At 37.8% G+C, this 19,394-nt stretch overlaps 1 protein-coding gene across 1 annotated transcript in view; it reads right to left on the bottom strand.

Moving 5' to 3' along the window:
- The window catches only part of CEP126 (centrosomal protein 126), a 45,708-nt gene extending 28,045 nt beyond the window's left edge, over positions 1 to 17,663 (bottom strand). The window contains exons 1-5 of the mRNA XM_036389247.1: positions 17,563 to 17,663; positions 16,615 to 16,740; positions 7,827 to 7,972; positions 6,347 to 6,467; positions 2,338 to 2,536 (exon numbers count right to left, since the gene is read on the bottom strand). Coding sequence (XP_036245140.1) covers positions 2,338 to 2,536; positions 6,347 to 6,467; positions 7,827 to 7,972; positions 16,615 to 16,740; positions 17,563 to 17,657 — 687 coding nt within the window. The 5' untranslated portion in view covers positions 17,658 to 17,663. The remainder of the gene's footprint in view (positions 1 to 2,337; positions 2,537 to 6,346; positions 6,468 to 7,826; positions 7,973 to 16,614; positions 16,741 to 17,562) is intronic.
- Positions 17,664 to 19,394: the final 1,731 nt, after the last annotated feature.

Here is a 19,394-nt window from a genome sequence, read left to right on the forward strand (position 1 = left end):
GATGTAGTGGCTTGGATGAAACTATTGCACAAAATAAAATCAACTGCTCTCAGTACTTAACACAAAATAATTTTGGAAAACGGTAGAAACCACTAAAACCCTTGGCTTACCAATGAATCTGTACAAATATTTAGAGATGGAAATCAGGCAACACAACAAATCTACTGGTAAAGGTTCACACAGAACTTTATTGCCCTGTAGGAAAGTAAAGAATTTTAGGAATCTTTATAATCCTGTTGGGCCTGTAAAAACAGAAACAAAGAGAGGTCAAAGGATCTCAATGGATGGCTAGGTTGCAAAGCATGTGCACAGTGAAATACTTTAATTTCAGAAATTACTTTGGACAACAGGTAGTATCAAGACCACTGAAGTCTATTGGTTTCAGTAAGAGTATTCTAAATCATTATAAATTATAAATTTTATTAGTAAGAGAATTATAAATACTATTTCACAATACAGGATGTCACAATGCACAGGCATGCCAGCCATCAGCACAATCCAAGTATTAAACTTCCAAAACTCAGAACATGGTCAATAGCTTTCTTGACTATTTTTCTAATCAGTCTAAAGCATGCAATTTCAAGAAAGCAAGTCCAAATGTCTGAAGTATAAATATTTACATTTTGAAACTGTTCATCAGAGGAAAGAAGCTGAGCAACCCCTAGTGGTAGCAGAAAAATACCTTCTGGAAAAAATGCAACATTTTTTGCAGATATTTTCAAAAAAACATTAATTTGTAAACACAAATTCCTATATTATACGCACTGTCCAAAGTTGATGATAACATTTAGAAAAAACCAAAAGTAAAAAATTATGCATGACTCATAGCTTTCCCCTAGAATTCAATTAGAAAGTGATATTCTGTTCGATAAAACACTCCATTATAATGTCTTAAAATACATTTAGAATAATATTTTTATATATTTTTCTCAAAGAGAACGTGTTTTGTTTTCTAATTCTAAGATGTTCTAATGTAGCTACTGCCAAATTCACCATCATCATTTAGGGAGAGATTTACAAACTCTCTACCAGTGAAATGCAAATGTGATATTATTAAAAAAAGCTAATATTTTTTCTATTTTTTTAAAGTGGTTATCTAGAATTCAGTTTTATCAGCTTTCTTCTATAAATTGTCACTTTCTCTTCCTTCTTTTATGCTCAGAAATAGGAAAGACACTGCCTGTACAAGCTATACTTTCTCTCCATTCAACGTTTTTGAACCTCACTTCATTTGAGTGAGATTTTCTGTGTTAGCCATCAGCTGCTCAAGATTTTCATGCATAACCATCAGAACAAAGTAGATACAAAGGCAGAGATTAATGCTCCTAGAAACATCAATGTCAAACCATATCTGAACACTTTAAAGTCTTTCACTAGTTATCTATACACTTGTATTAAAAGGAAAAGCCCTTGCTCTATGGCCACCAATGATTCCATGCCTCCAGCCATGACCAAAATAGAGGGACGGGCTTCATGGAGTCCAGGTCATTTCAGACACCACAACTCTGGACACCAATAGATATTCTAGAAATAAAAGAGTGAGCCCCAAACTATGCCCTCTTTTTTTCAAGAAAATGTAATTTTGAAGACAGTATTTCCAAAATCAAAGACAACACTGAGCCATAAAATCACACTTAAAGGTGCACAACTAAAAATTACCCTAGAGCTCAGTTCTTGATTTTCACTGTTTCTAAGGTGACTTTTTAAACTTATTTTCAGTCTAAAAATTAGTTTAGGCAGAAAAAGCTCATTACTGGAACACCTGCAGCTATTCCAAAGATGATAAAAAAGGAACTCAAGAGACTTGAAGATATCTTTAACATACCACCACACACTGGGAAAAAAACCAACCTAACAAAAAAAAATCCCCCGACATTTCACATGCCATCATAATACTGCTATAGCATTTTGTGCTGTCACAGTCAGCACAGCAGAAACTTGGGTGTGCACTGAAAACAATCAATTTAAGTTTAGAGACTTAAATCACAAGATCACAAGACTGCTGTGATTGACTAATGGCTACCAATGTTAGATACAAGAAATCTGACATACAAATCTCTCATTAACAGGGAAAAAAGGACAGCAAAACAGATACCTTGGATGAATTTGTGAAAACATTCTTACAAGTATTTTTAAAGATCTCTGGCTTCCTTCTGGAAAACATGTATAATTTTACTAAAAATAATCTATTGATAAGGCTTAGTACAGTCTGCCCACCTGTATTGTCTAATTGATAAAGACAGCTGAACAGAACTTTCTTTTTTTCACATTTAAGAAACTTTCTGTCACGCTTAAAACCATCTTGCAATGAATCACATGAAAATGAAAATATCATACCTCCAAGTTGTTGAGATGCTGTTTTTCAAGGAGCTGCTGCATTTCTTTCAGATTTTTCTGGAAGAGAAGTTGGCGACTGTCCACGTCTGTTCTACTGCTCTCCTGTATTGTTTCATCACAGCCAAAGGTTGCTGAATTCTGCTTCTGACGGAAAGAATCACTTCTGCATGCTGATGAGCATGACGTCTCATCTGTGGATCTTGGTACAAACAAGCAAATTATTACTCTGGCTTATTTCTATGCATCAACTGTACATTTTTAAATATGTTCCTTACCAAAAGTATACAACATCAATAAATGATGAAAAGCCTGACAAATGCTGTTAGTACTATCTGAATGTGTCCAACACTTTCCATTTTAAAACTTCTCTCGTGTTTATTAATAAATAGAATTTTCTGATTGGGTTGTTGGGTGACTGCTTCAAGATACATTAATATGGAAAATGTCAGTCAACAGTTTGGTAATTTATAGAAACCAAACAAAAAAAAAATTGAGTTTTTTTTTTTTTTTTAACAAAAGAAAAAACGGAACAGGAAAATGGGCTTTATTTTTCCATAAAGTTGGCTTATGCAGAGCGTATTATATTGATGCTGTCAGGTATTCCCTTACTTCAAAGAGCCAGAAGGCTTTCTAGTATCCATAGGGCCCAAATCTACCAATGATGTGTAACATCAGTATCGTGGTGTGCTACAGGATTGGTATTTGCTGCCTGACAAAAAAAAATCTTTAGAGTACCTAGTGTAGTTGGGCCCTCTGACCAACACTTAGTTGAAGATATATGTTTCACATATGTACAGAAATTCAATAACCTCTTTCCTTCATTTCTATCTATTTCTTCAGCTTAAGATTTTTCTTCTGAGCCTTCTCTTCCTGCACCTAAAATTGTCTCTTTTCTTTTTACTGGATCTGTTTCAAGTGGGTAAATAATCTAATAAGACCTTTTTTATTTCATATTTATCACAACACTTATAATTTTCGGGCAATGGAAAATGAAAGCTTTCAAACACTTGAGATTATTGTTATTTTTCAGGAGATTTTATACAAGACTACAAAAAACATTGGCTCAATTGCAGTGACCTAAGGAGAATGTGAAAGGGAATTTATTATTTCTGATGAGATGGCTGACAGCAAAAAGGGAGAACAAATTCACATATTTATTTACTGAACTTAGAAAACTGCATGCTGTTTTCTTTTGAATGGCAGATATTCTCCCTATCCCAAATCTTTTTTGTTATTGTGGACCAGACTGACTGACACCTGGCCCCCAAAAATGTGGTTTGTTGGTGGACACACAAAACCTTCTTTATTTGAGTGCTTAGACCATTCAAATTTATAAAAATTTCTACATGCTTGGACCATTTATATTGACAAAAGTTTCAACATTCCAACTTTTCTACAGACCATTTTTGATTTGTCATATTAAAGTTTATATCCCAAGACTCAACTTTATCAAACATAGCAATTTTAAACACCAATAGGGAAATATATCCTGTAAAAAGAGCAGCATGCCAGTTGCACACCTAATGTACAAACATCCCTGTGTCTGTTGGCTGATGAGTTCTCCAAAATCTTTGCTTTAGTATTCAATAACTAAACCCTACTAGAAGAAAAATGGCTCTACTGCAGCATGGAATACACTTATTAGGTGTGTCAGGACTTTTGCTTTCTCCAAGAGGAGTCAATATGTCTCCATTGCTTAATTTATTTTTTTACACCTTTTAAAAGAAAGACATTATGAATCCTAGAATCTTGTAAAATTCAGATATTCACTTGGGTCTGAAGCTATATTTATCTTTCATACTTAATACAGTATTCATTTCTTCCTCTAAGACGGCATTGTCAATTAATTCTAGGCATTCTCTTTCTGAGGAAGGGTTAATTCAAAGATGACACAAGATTTTTGGCTTCAGCATTTATAAAATTGTCAGAAGCAACAGAAATACAGAAAGGTATCTACTACTTCATATGAGTTAGTTATCACCCATCCCAAAATATCCAATTAAAGGGATTCTAAGAAATTTTTAAAGCTTTACAGCTCAGAACTGGTGACTTTTAAAGAACCTTCACTGTTCAGAACTGTCTCAAAATGCTCTTCTGTTTTATCTGTACTAGGTGTCTTACGACCTCCCCATAGGTCATAGTGGGCTCTAATTTTAAACTTTTCAGATGCTGGGGTCACTTATTTTAATTTTTTTTCCTTGAGAAATTTCTAATTTCAAACTTGCAGAAATATAATTAACCTCAAGATTCTTAGCTTTCTCTCAAATTGGTTACTAGGGGAAAACAAACTGTAAAATAATATGAACATATAAATATAATTTCCTTAGGAAAATAGGTTAAGAAAATGAAAGCCAGAAAAAGAACAAACTACCATTATTAAAGAATAATGAGTCTTTTATATTATGCAGATAAAAATGGAATGACAGCACTCTAAGAAATGGTAAGTGGTTTGTGCAATGTGTTGCACAAGAAGCAGCTTGAAAAAACTTGAAAAATAAGGAAAGAAATTATTAAGGCAGTGAGATGCTGTCCTTAATCAAGTTTATGAGTGAAATGAGACAAATGATCAGCAAATCTGAGATAGGATTCAAAGACATCTACGTTTTTGCATAAATGAAACTTAGATTTAACAGGTAGATTTCTTGTTTGTTTCTTTGGTTTTGTTGCTGCAATCTTCCTATAAATGTTGCCTAGAAAATAGCGTGAGTGTTAAGCTCTATGAGTTTGACAGTGGTCACAGGGGTTCTTGGATGAGGGAAGAGATGAAAATGTTGACTCCATGTTCAGAAGGCTTGATTTATTATTTTATGATAAATATACTACATTATAACTATACTAAAAAGAAATAGAAGGAAAAGGTTCATCTCAGAAGGCTAGCTAAGAATAGAATAGAAAAGAATAATAATAAAAAAAAGCTCTCTCGGACTCTGTCTGAGATAGCTCGGCCTTGATTGGCCATTAATTATAAACATCCAAGATGAGCCAATCAAAAATCCACCTGTTGCATTCCACAGCAGCAGATAACCATTGTTTACATTTTGTTTCTGAGGCCTCCACTTCTCAGAAGGGAAAAAAAATCCTAAGAAAGGATTTTCACAAAAAGATGGCTACGACATATGAGTTATAAAATATTTTCTCAACTGACCAGTTTATCACCTGAAAATGTGTTAATCAGAGCAGAGATATGTAAACAAGTTGAGTATCAATGTCACACTGAAGAGCACATTGAAGCCCAACAGTAGGGAGACCCCTTTCAGGCAGAATTTATTTCTGTTCTGAACATCTGTACAATTTATATCATGCAGAAAATAACTGAAATACAGAAAGGAATAATAAAAGCAGCTACAACAAAAATAACCCCCTGAGCTGAAATGTTAAAGAAATGAGAGGTTGGGAAAGAGATAATCAGGAACTAGTAGGAAATACAGCAGATAAATAAAGTATATATGAAGGAACATTCTGTTATAAGTCAAGGTATCTTAGAAAAAGTATGCAAATAAAATTTTATGTGATATAAAATGAAATTTCAGGTCAAATTTTTACCAGTTCACTCTTGCTTCACATAAAGAATGAGAAATATAAAGGAATGATAGCTGTAAAGAAGATCCTTGGGTGAACATATAAACTAGTGTATCCTTGAATGTCAAAAGGAGAAAAATCTGGATAAAAAATCACCTAGACAGAATAGGTCTAGGTGAGAACAGCAAATAATTTGATAACCGTGGCAATCTGAGTTGGGCTCATAACTGACTGGAGATTGGGTTAGTCTTGACTATTCCCAGAATTTGACTGAGGGGGAAAGGTTTGTGTCATCTCCTCTGCTGTCTTACCAACTGGACACAAACAACTCAATGAAATTGCACAATGTTTCACTGGAAAAGTTCACAGAAGTGCTCTCTTTGCCACTAGAGAAATGCCCTACAATTTCTTAAAGGTGATTGTCTGCTCTTTATTGAATACAGTAAGAAATTTACTTCCTTTCATCATCAGAATAAACAGGACTGCTTACCTGAAGTTGATTTTGTTTATGTTTTGCAAGCACTGTCCTGGTGTTAAAACTGATCCTTTAATTTGTTCAAGAGCTTCTTCTAACTGAAAAGCTGCTTTAGTCTGGACTGGAGGGATCAGAGCTAAAAACACACAATGGGGAAAGAGTTTTTTAAATTTGGAATATTTTACCATAAATGGTTTGGTTAAGTTGCTGAAGTTTGGAAGCCTAAATCCAGACAGTTACAATAAACACAGTAGTTTAGCATTATTAGACATGCAAGAGCACTTTGAGTTCCTCTGAAACAAAATCCCAGTCTATTTAAGGGTTACAGTCACATATGTATTCAACAGTTTTGCTATTTGCTTTTAAACTGCACTATTGAAAAAATACAAGGTTAAAAAAATCTAACTTTGTTTTTACATCATGATTATTCCACTCATGCACTAAGCCAAAGTTATGGCTTGCAGATATTTTACAGAGGCCAAATTGTAACTTAATAATTGAACCAGTGGGGAAAGAAAAAGTCCAGACAGGCACAATGTGTTGCCACTTTCAAGTGAGTAGAAGTAGGATAGAGAGTAGCAGAGGCAGAATTTCTATAAAGGAAAACCAAGAGAAAAAACTGTGATTCCTTCTATTGCTACACAGTCTGGGCTGTCAGTAGAGCTATGAAGAAGCCTTAAACCAGTACTGTTCTATTTTGTTATTTTAATCTGACATTTGATCTTGAAGTCAGAGACATTACCTCACAGCTGGCACAACTGCAGTTGGGAGAGTAAATCTGTTAAAGAATACCTAAGTAATAGACCATATCTTAAGCATTTGAACACTGGAAAGTTGACGGGAAATCAGACTTGGCCAATGCTGCTACAAACTCCTGCCAATCTGCACTGATTCCAAGAAAGCAGGAACTGAGTTGAAGTGATCATTGCTTCCCAGTAAGAGAACAGCTTAGAAAGTGGACTAATTCAAGAAAAAGAAAGTTATGTACCATAATAATATATGCTAGGACTGCATTTACTTAATCACAAACAAAATGCACATTTTGGAATATTTTATATCCAAAGGTTCAAAGAGGGGATCATTACACTATCCTAGTAACTGGCTTTGTAACACCTCTCACCCAGCTGTGGAAACACAGTACTGCAACCAATAAGCACACTGCAGTCAAAAAAGTGGGGAAAACCCAGGAAGCCACAATACCTCAAGGAGGTCATGTACTTACTGTGGCTGGAATACAGTGAAATGTCTCAAAATACAGTTTTTAGGAAAAAAAAATCTGTTTTTATTTCCCCTACCCAATTGTCCTATCTATCAGATCTGAGCTTCTTGTCAGTTGTTTTGCTTTTGTGAATTCAATTACTTTGAGTGAAGTTAACTGTTCTGTTTACTAGCAGAAAAGACTAATGGCCTCCAGAGGTCCCTTCCAACCTTAACTATTCACTGATTCTGTGAATATAAAAATACTTGTATTGTGAATAACAGTTAGTTGACAAACCTGTTTGTTTCTGCTGAGAAAAGGACTGATGAGCATGTTGGAACTTAGCAGTTGCCTCCTGAAATTTAATTTTCCTCTGCTGCAGAACTTGTTCTCTAAATCTTTGTTCTTTTGCTTCTTCTTCCTTCTGTCTTTCTTCAAAGGCTCTGTATATAAGAAGCAAAAGTAGATAATTCCTATGTTTATGAATTACATTTGCTGAAATACTAGTAACTTGCTTACCAACTTGCCATTTTAATACAAAAGCTTGTTTGTTCATAAATCAAATGCTATTAACTTCAGCACAGCTGGATTTTTAGAGTTTGTTGGAAGGTAAACAGGACAGTGGGTGATGAGAAGTCACAACACATTTTAATTTCTTAGCCTCAGCCAGGGATTTGATTATTTTTTATATGTGAATTAACATGCAGACTTGACCAGCTCTTGTTACCAAGGTGACTTTTACAACAGCTTTTACAGTACCACATAAGTGTATCATAGTGAGCAGATCAGTAGAAAGGTTAACTGCAAATGTTCTGTGTGTGCTTTTCATAAGCTGTTGGGGAAATAAAAACAGTTTAGAAGTTGTTATTTCAAAATAACACAAAGGAACTACAGCTTTTATCTATAAATATGCAAGAGTAAGTTGTAGTTGTTAAGAAGCTTCCTGAAAGACAATCAGTTTAGCAGCACAAAATGGGATAAAACAGTAACACAAAACTATATTTGACAGAATCTGTTATTATTAAAAACACATTAAATGGGTCCTCTCACTGATTGGAAAGCAAAGCAGACTCTAGTCAAAAACAACCATCACCACAAAAGTCTCCTTCAGCAGGCATGAGCTTCATGAAGCTATGTAGAATCTTTTCTCCTGCTGACAGAATAATCAATTTTTACTGACAAATTATTTCCCTGAGTGAAATATACCCAGAATATTTATTGGCACAGTGCCTATGTAGGCAAGTCATATTTAATGGTTTTAAACTAAAAGAGGGTAGATTCAGACAGGTATAAGGAAGAAATTTTTTTTACAGTGAGGGTGGTGAACCACTGGAGCAGGTAACCCAGAGAGGGTTGTAGATGCCCCATCCCTGGAAACATTCTATTTTTAAACAGTAATACTGTAAAAGTAATGGTCTTCCCATGAAACTTCCAAAGCCTGCCATGCAAAGATCACTACACCTGGGAGCTTCCCATCTGTGTATTAGAAATGTGATTTAACAGGTCACTAGTACACTAAGTAGGGTCCCTCTCTAGCCAGCATTAGTGCAAAGTTTAGCCAAGTTCTTTGTTTCTCTCAACACAATAAGATACCTTCCCATAACTCCAATCACTAGCAGTTACTTCATGACTCTTCTTGCTTAATGGAGCAATGCTGCTACTTCACAGAGCTCTTCCTTAACTCAAGCTATTTTAATTATTATTCCCATTGCTTTTCAGGGAAAAAGTTCAAACTGAAATAATCAGTATCCCTCTCTAGTATCCCTTCAATGTGATGACTGATCTCCTGTGAAAACAAACACAAAAATTATTTGAAATAGGTATTTTTTATTTTAGAAAGCTTAAAGGCTGTAATTACACAATAGTAAAAAAATAGAAAAACTGCCAACTAATTCCCAAGTACACACTTATACAGGAATATTCACTTTAATCCACTTGGAAGCCAAAGCGTAGCAGAGACAGAGAGAAAAAACTTTCACTATTTTGAAAATTCATATATACATAGCTGTCAAAAGAGTTAGAACTGAAAAGTAGAACTAGAGTTCATGGTCCACTTTCAGTATTCCTGAATTTTAATCACCATAAAATCTAATACAGAAATATGCAATTTTATCTTGACTAAATGAAATTCACAGGAGAGGAAACAGACTTGCTTATCCTCATAAGTACTTTAGACGCATTCTTCTTCAGGCCCTTTAATATCTCTAGAAGCTGATCAAGGCCTTTAGTTGAACTGTAGTTGTTAAATTCAGACATGTGGGAAATTCTACAATTTTATACCTGGAGTAATTCCATCGTATAACTCCAAAAAAGAAAAAAGTCAATTCTGACAGAGTATTTTTTTTCAGACTATTTTGAATATGGCTTAGCTACACTCTTCCACATTCCTAATAATGAATATTATAAAAGGACTGTTGTTTCATATGCTTGGGAATGAAACAGTCCAAATGCTGATGCAAGAGGTCTTTTTCAGCACAGTTCATCATTATCAATATTTGGTTTGGATTAAGACAGGAAGGAGAAAAAGGGATCTTACTTCAAAATAAGAAAATACCTTAAAGTTATTTGGGGAAGCCTTATTAATTTCTTGACCTTGCAGAATGTAAATTGTAACACCCAGGATCATTATCATTATGTAAAATAAATAATTTTAAAAAAGCACATTTACATCTTACAGAAAAACATTTAAAGCAAATGTTTGTTCATGCATTCTCCTTAAGTCACCAGCTTAGGTTAATATCACAGATGTAACATTGGCAAAAGAGTATGGCTTTAAGATGGATAGCTAGCAGAAGAATTTCCTGAATGGTGTTTTTTTAACCTAATTTTTCTGTCTACTATAAACAACCCAGTGGTGCAGCAATTTTTGAAATGGCTGCCAAAATATTTATGGCGAATTTGGAATACAAAACTTAAAATACTTAGCTGTCTCACATATACAGACATTATGAGGAAGGCATTTTTATGTTAAAAACAGTATGACTAGATGGTACAACTATTTCCTGGATAATTTTGTTAAATTCTCTTCACAGTGAAGTGATAGATGCTACATTCCCAGGTGGGTGGACTAAATGCTTACTACTGCATTAGATGAAAATGATAACTAAAAAGGAATCTATACAGTGTGTATGGAGTGCTATGAAATGAATGTTTTGATACTGAGTTGATATATTACTCTTCCATTGCCACATCATGTTGCAAACCAGTGCACAGTAATTTTAAAATTGAGTTAGGGAGATATTTGTATGGTCAATGACAACAGTAGGATGAAGAAAAGGCTAGAATACAGTGTCACATTCAAAATTCCCTTCATGGGCAAACAGGAAGCAATCATATATCCTTAAAAAGATCTGTGGACATTGCCCAAAAATCAACATTTTTAATCTAAGACACTTCCCAAGACCAGGAGCACATATTAAATCTATTTCTTCATCTTCTTTGATTATCATATGCTGAATACAAAAAGACAGCCTGAAATTGCTGCAAGAGCTTCAGAAGGACTAACCCCTATAATACTGTATGGGCTCACAGAGGGCTGTCCTGCAATATGCCCCAGAGATCCACTGGTGGGCTGCCTGCACTAGGTAACAGTTGTCACATTCCAAATCTTGTTCATAGGCAACACCCAAGCACACCTTATATAGTCAAGCATGTTTTTTTCTTAGCATAATTCAAATTTTAAAGAGTCCAATTCTCATTAATCCAGAATTGTTAATGAAAAATAATAATACTGTTAGAATACTTCTATACAGAAAAAGGCTCAGTAATAGTGATATACCAGTTTAAACTGTTATTCACACATTGAGTTTCTATCCCCTTTCCTGATGCTCATTCTTGCATTGCTGTTTTGCATCCCAAGGTTTGTAGTTTCATTCTGGTTGTGCTGGAATGTTAAGGTGAACTGGCAGCATCTGGAGTTCCTTCACCAGGAACAACAGGATTTTCATGTAAATGCTTTCTTCTCCCTCACCTTAGGATCCACTTGGAGTAATTTTTATATTTGCTAATACACTTTTACACCTCTGCTCTATCACCATCAATCTGTAGCTCCACAGTACCTCCAAATATTCCATACATGGTGCCTTCTATGTATGTCACATACAATTATTTTCTTCTCTTTATTACCTCTAAAGCCAGGTTTGTCAGATCTAGTTCTGCACTTCTTTAGCTGACTATTGGTGAATATAGCCATGGGGCCTCCAGTGCCAAGCCTGTGTGCCATCTTACCATTCCCTGCCTGTACTCCTCCGTGCCACATTCTGCACCTCCAGTTTTCAAAACCTCTGCTACCATACCAGGCCTGCATTTCTCTATACTACTTCATGATTTTACAGTCATAAATGTCTCATCCTCTCCACAGAACAACTGCTTCTTACTGCTATCTATATAAAACTACAATAAAAAGATAAACAAAGGCAAAATTAGCCACAGACACCTGGTCTTTTAGAGAAATTGCTGTTACAGCTAAACCAAGCAAAACAAAGCTGCTGCCAGGTCAAGAAAAGTTCAGAGAGCAAGTTTGGCAAGCATCTGTTTCAAGGCCTTGCAAATTCAGCACAATCCTGTCGCCGATTATCAGAAATAGCAATACTGCATTTCAAGTCCACATCACAGTGGTTACAGTGAACACCTACTTTTCACAGTTCCATTCTGATGCAGAAAGAAACACAAAATTCTTAAAACCCTGCCTCTCTGTTTACCAAGTGCTGACATTGTTCTCATATTTCGGGCCATACTCTGCTTTTCATTTTCTATCAACAAAACTGGTGAATGATTTAAAGAGCTTTTATGAAATAATCAATGTTAATCAGCCAGTAGGTGGAGCACAAAGCTTGTGCATATGTTGAAAACAAAGTATTATGGAAAGAACAATAGATTGGGAATAGATTGGAAACGGATACAGATTTCCTTCCCCAGTTTCAACAGACAGATTAGCTTTTTCAAGGTATTTCAAAACAAACCAAGATAACTGACTGTAAGGTTTATTTCAAAATACACACAGACAATTGCATTTTCAGAATGAACCAGCTACCTGCAGACAGTAACATCACAGTAAAATGGGAAACACATTTTGCACTGAGCAGTAACAGCACGAAGTCTATAGTCCCCAGCAAAACTGACAGCTGGTATTTAGAAAGCAGTGTGTTATAGAAACATAAAATACGATATCCTATTCATTTGCATTAAGTATGTGCTTAGTCAGTAGCTCTTATTTCCAGAATACTGTTATTTAAACAAAATATCTGCCAGCTACTGCCCCAGAGAATACTTGATTCTTAATCTGATCTTGAGATTGCAACTTCATGTATCAGTGAGACAATAAAGAAATTGCTTTCTTGATACTCAGGCAACTTGTAAAAACTGTAGGCTGTGGTTTTTTGCTGTGTTGAAGTACTGTTGTTAACACAAAGCTAAGGAGCTTGGTCAGTAAAAGAGATGCAAAGAAACAGATGACATCAGGGGGATTGAAAAAGATCTGAGATTTAAGTTACTGAGACTTTTATTTCCAAAGCTATCCTCGCTCTTTCTGAGCAAGTTATGCTTTTGTCTTTTACTGCTAAACCAATTAACTGTGTACAGCTTGTAGAAGATGAGTATTTTTAAAGCTGAAGGTGCTGCATTTTAGAAGCATTGACAACAAATCAACAGTAGACTGTCAGGGAAAATTTTATTACAAGTACATATAGAAAAGGCTGAAAACAGAAGACCTCAATCTGCAACAACCTTGCATATGCAGTTCTCATTAGCTTATAAAGTACTTTAGTATAACCTTGTTTAAAGGAGGCCTGCTGTTGGTCCCTGAAAAAACCCACAAATTAAAACCCACAGAAAAGTTTTCCTCCACAAAACAACATGAAGAGAATGAACCTAAATGACACAAGATTAAAGACAGAGCAGAAACTCTTCTGTATCTTCACTAGTGCTTCATCCTAAAGGGAATTCACTGCTTTTATTTTTTTTTAGTAGAAAATTTATAAACTTAAGGTTGACACAAAATTTGGTTAGGCTTGATCAACTTCATAAAATTCTGCAAAGAAATGACAGTCCTGTAGATGAGAGGAGAGCTGTAGATATTGTCTATTTGGCCCTTACTAAGGCTCCGCTACTGTCTTCCCCTATGATCATCATAAACGAGATGCTGCTGTACAGGCTGAATGAGCAGAGAGTGAGGTGGAATGTAAATGCTCTGAATGGTCAGGCCCCAAGGGCGCTGATCAGTGCCACGAAGTCCTCATGGAGGCCAGGACATAGTGGTGAACCCTAGCAGTCAGTACTGGGCCAAATCCTCTTTAACATCTTCATTAAACATAGAAACACAGAATCATTTGGGTTAGAAAAGACCTCTAGGGTCATCAACTCCAACAACAAGCCCAGCATGGTGGAGTCCACCACTAAACCACATCTTGAAGTATACCACATGCAACCACTCCAATGGGCAGCCTTTTCCAATGCTTGACAATCATCTTCATGAAGAAAATTTTCCTAGTATCCAATCTAAACCTCCCCTCATGCAATTTGAGGCCATTTCCTCTCATGATGTAGCACTTGTTACTTGACAGAAAGGACCAACTTTGCTGTCAAGAAGGTCAGTGGTATCCTGAACTGCACTAGGCAAAGCCTAGCCAGCATGTAGAGGAAAGTGATCCTTCCCCTCTGCTCAGCACTAGTGAGGCCACAGCTGAAGGACTGTGCACAGCTCTGGTCTCGTCAGTACAAGACAGACATGGACAGATGGGAGACAGTTCAATGAAGGGCCATAGAGATGATGAAGGGACTGGAGAATCTCTCTAGGAAGGCTGAAAGATTTGGGACTGTTCAGCCTGGAGAAGAGAAGGCTCAAAGGAATCTCTTAATGTCTATAAATACCTGGAAGGAAGGTGCAAAGAGGAGAGAGCCAGGCTGTCTTCAGTGATGCCTACTGACAGGACCAAACTGAAGCACAGAAGTTTCCTTTCGAATATCAGGAAACACTTTTTTTTTTTCAGGTAAGGATGATAGCACTGACACAGATTGCCCTGAGAGGCTGTGGAGTCTCCATTCTTGGAGAAGCTCAAAAGCGATTCCTGGGCAACCAGCTCTAGGTGGCCCTTCCTGAGTGGAAGTGTTCAACCAGATCAAGAGGTCCCTTCCAACCTTGACCATTCTATGTGAAGGTTAGAGGTAGGAAATGGACTGTCACACTCCACAGTGTACTCATTCCTACTCTCCATATAAAAAATTAAGAAGATACAAATTTTCTTTTGAAATTATACACTAGCAGTGCCAAGAATAACTCCTGATACATGCCTGTAAGCCTTGGCAGAGAGAAATCTGGGTGCTGCTGGATGAGAATGTGGAGCTTAAAAACATCATGCTACCCTTGAGAAACCATCATCATATCTAACACCTTAACACATGTAAGAAAGCTAATGGAACTTGGTTCATATAGACCTGAGACATGACCTGAGGGTTGATCAATCAATTCCTACCTGAATAACTGTCAGGAAAAAATATTTAGATTCAAGGAACTTTATTTTCAAATGACTTTCCTGAACATATGCAGTGACCCTTAATTTTTACTTGTATATGTTATAGCTTATAACATTGTATGCACTTACTAACTTTCTAACATTAAACAAGTCACTTCTTCTCAGTTATTAGGAGAAAACCACAGACTTCTATTTGAACTGCTTATTGTGCTAATAATTATGCCTTTCTCAATTATCACAAATTGAAATGTCTTCATTTTATGAATAGCATACCTAAATTTTTAAGTGGTTTACCTGAGTAACTTGGATTTATACTGTGGTTCTTAAGGCTACAATGAAATACATATGGAAATATATTTATGTATCCATGAGTATTACTTTAACTACACCAGTCTGTCAAAAATATGCAGGCTGTCTGGTACTTGCTTTTACATTAGAGTATAATATTTCAAGACCAGTAATACAATAAACAGTGTTCATCTGAGATGTGTAGCATTACAGGGGTTCTGTTCCAGAAAAAGAAATTAGGTATTTAATTTTTCAACTGGGACTCAGTCTATTATCTGTAAAGGTTGTGGGTCGCACTCTGTCTTTAATTATTCACAGGTGATTATATCTCTCTTCCAGTTTTCTTTTTATTTCAAAACATAAGTTGATAGCACATACTGTCAGGCTAAAATGGCAATATAAACAATATATACCACCTCTCTTATGAGTTATGAACATATGCAATAAGTAAACATTGTACAACAGAAGTCATCAGATAAAGGAACTGTGGGGCACAAACATTAATGAGTTAACAAGAGGCAGAGGAAGCTGGTCTGAGGCTGGGGGCTTGCAAGGAGGAACCCTTCTGCCTCTGCAGTACACACAGCTGAGCTCTCTGTATGTGTGAGCACCACCTCAGTGTGAGGGAAAAAACCTCTATGCCCATGACACTACACACAGCACTTCACTGAGACATTTCAGTGCATAATTTACTTAATCCATTTGCCACAGAACATTTCATGGCTTTGCACTCTCATGTATGCAGAAGACAGACTATGTAAAGCTCTGTTTAAAATGTCAGTACAAAATAAGTTTATTATAAGTATAATCCTGTACAAGAAAAATGTTGCTTTGTGTTTACTGGGAAGTGGGAGCACAAAGCCTCAGCATGAAGGGGAGGCTGTGCAGCTGTTATGCCATGCAGACAGAAAAACACACACTTCAGAAGGCAACAATTGCCTTCTGCTGGCCCACACTGTACAGCTGAGTGCATTTTTCATACCTTCATGGAAGCTAATAAAACCCAGAACACCAGAAATGCAGATCAGAACCACAGGATGAAAGTGCTACTTACCTTTAGTTTATATGAGATGTGACTACAGTGAGTTTCCAAAAATTAGCAGAGTAAATCCGAATATTGCTATTTTTATTTTATTTGTCCTATGGCAAGAAACTGGATTGGTGAAACTTTTCAGCTTAGATTCCTCTAGGCCAAAGCAGTGAGCTATTTATCAAAGTGAACATGAAAATAGTAGAGATATATTGATCTGTCTCAAGGTTTTGACTCTTTTTGCTTTGGCTTTCTCTTTTTCTTACAATCCTCCATTAAAGGAACCCTAGTTACTTGCCTTCTTCTTCTATTTGTCTCCATCAAATATTTCATTGCCTTGCTCCGATGCATTTTTTGATCCTTTTTCAATGCCCGACGTTCTTCTTGTAAATCCTGTTCAAAATGAAACATTAAATCTCTACCCCTAAGACTGTGTTAAGGACAATAGAAACTGGATGGAACTGCTCATTAAATGATACAATAGCCTGTATGATTGGCCTTCTATAGAGTAGGTCCCATAACTGTATGTTACAGTCATAACTAACTTTATGCTCATCTAGAAAAAAATGTAATTGCATTTTAATTTTTAAAAGGATTTTAGGAGAGGCTTTGCACTTATCTTTCATGATGCCACCAGCTGAAAAATCCCACCTTTATTATGTTCATTTTGTGTAGTTATCTAAACCTGTAACATAAGGATGCAGGTATGACAGGGAAAATACTAAAGCTCCCCACCACACACCATAAAGGATTAGTTGTTTACACTGAAATTGATCAACATCATTAAAAAAAAAGCTCTCCAAAGAGCCAGATCAGCCCTGCATCACGCCAGTAATTATTTAAGTAGCACCGTGCAGGCGGATCTCAAGAGTTTGTGTCAGTAGTTCTTACTACTAAAATTCAAAAAACAAGAACCCACAAGTTAGGATGGAAAACACTATTCCTAATGGCATAATCTCCTATAAAAGGGAAAACAAGAAAACTCCGAAGTTGCTTGAGAAGTCAACTTTCCCACGGCCGTTTAAAACCCGCAAAGTTCAAGTTTTAGTTTGAAGACACCCCTGAGGCGGTCCCTGACCGCGGGGCAGGGCGGAGGCTGGGATATCGCCGCCCCGGCCCGGCCCCCGCCCCACACGGGCCCCACACGGGCCCCACGCAGCACCGCGGCCCCGGCCCCCCTTCGCAGGGTTCGGCCGGCCCGAGGAACGCCCGCCCCGGCGGTCGGGGACCGCCTGAGGAAGGATACACAGGGACGCTCTGCCGCCCTCCCGCGCGGTTCTGCGGTCCCCTGGCGAGGAGCTGCCCCCGCTCCGCCCCGCCGGCCTTCCCGCCGAGCTCCATGCAGCGCCCGGGTCAGCGCCGGACCCACACCGCCGCCAGCGCCGGGCCCCGCCGCGCCGTTCTGCGCCTCCTGCCCGGCCTCATAGCAACCGGCCACGCCGCTGCCTTCGCAACGGGGCGGGGCCGCGGCGCGGGGGAGCGGCGCTGAGCGAGAGGCCTTGGCTGCCGCGGCATTTGCTGCCTGCGAGGCTGGCGCAGGGGACAGGGCGAGACGGCACTCGAGGGCGGGCCGGGACCCGCCTCGCCCGGCAGGGCCTCGTCGGTGCCCGTGCCAGGGTGGGAGCCGTGCGTGGGAATCGCTCCGCACACTCCCCGCGGGCCTGGCCCGGGGCCGGCCAGGAGAGCGGTGCCCGACACCCTGCCAGGGACGGTGCTTGGCTCTCGCTGGGCTTTCCATCCTCTGCAGCGCTGTACGCCGCGGGATGACCTTTAAAAGCCCCAAACACACGGGGTCCGAGCGAACGCGTTCTCCTGGGCAAACACCACGTGCGGGTTTGCAGAGCTCTGCGGTGCCTCTTAGGCCTGCTGAAGACTTGCAGTTAACCCCGTAAACTTTTTTTTTTTTTAACCACAGGGTGTAGAAATAACAACAACATCAACCACCAAAAGATGTTTTGTGCAGTTGATGCACAAAATGATGAGTATTATAGAAAAAAGATTAAAAAGACCATAAATACACTTACACAAAGGAAAAAATACAAAAAAAACCTCACCCCAGTTTGTTCTTAAGACTGCAAAACTTTTTTTTTTTTTTTTTTTTGAAGCAAAGTAGGGTGTGTAGTCTTGGGATATTGCCCTGCCTCAGATGAGCTGTCAGCAACAGGCTAAATGCCTTGGTGGTTTCCTGGCGAGACATTTCTTGGCTGGTGTATTTGAGTTTAAACCAATTCTTCCTTTTTTTTTTTTTTTTCTTTTTTTTCAGTGTGCAGCTGTTCTATGTCTTTGACTAGGAAGGTAAAAAATAGTACTCTGCATTTGTAAAATACTTTTCCACACAGACCCCTCCCCCATATTTATAGCACAGTTTGGGAAGTGGGTGTTGCTGTTACCATTTTGCAGTCAAGACCAGTGGTAGTCAGGTTGCCAAATGTGTTTAATATTTACAGTATTCCAGTTACTGCCATTGAGAAGATGACCCTAAAATGGAAGTCTTTCACCTCTAGTTCGGAAAACCAACCCCAAATTCACCATTTCTTTGCCCCATCTGCTCTGTTGTATTGCTGAAGGTGGAAAAATGGTTGTCAATTTACCACTGTGTGCTTCTCAACCTACACACACATTTAAAATCCCAGTTTGCCTGATAAAATACACTATTTCATTTAGGATGCAATAGAAGGCTTTATCAGGTTGGAGAACTGAGTCACCTAAGCAGAACTGAGGCAGAGCTGGGAAACTGCAGAATTTGGGCCTATGTCACATTTAGGAAGATTGAAGGTCATGGTCAACTCATGCCACTGACAGATTTTGAGCTTCCTTGGATTTACTGAAATTTTTCATCTAATACAGTGCAACTTGCAGCTTCACCTTAAGACACCTGAGATTCAGAACTTATTCAGTGTTTATATATATTTCTTTCTCTTGTTTATTTTTTTATTAAATCTTCATCGTTCTCCTTTATGGTTATTGGATCTCCTCAAGAGTAACCTCACATCTTTCAGACTGTGGGACAAGAAGGTGACAAGCTGGGGCCCATGTAATTCAGAAGTGTATGATTATTCTGGGGTAGGAAGAAACCTG

This window comes from Molothrus ater, chromosome 2, assembly GCF_012460135.2.
Source record: "Molothrus ater isolate BHLD 08-10-18 breed brown headed cowbird chromosome 2, BPBGC_Mater_1.1, whole genome shotgun sequence".
NCBI classification, from domain to species: Eukaryota; Metazoa; Chordata; class Aves; order Passeriformes; family Icteridae; genus Molothrus; species Molothrus ater.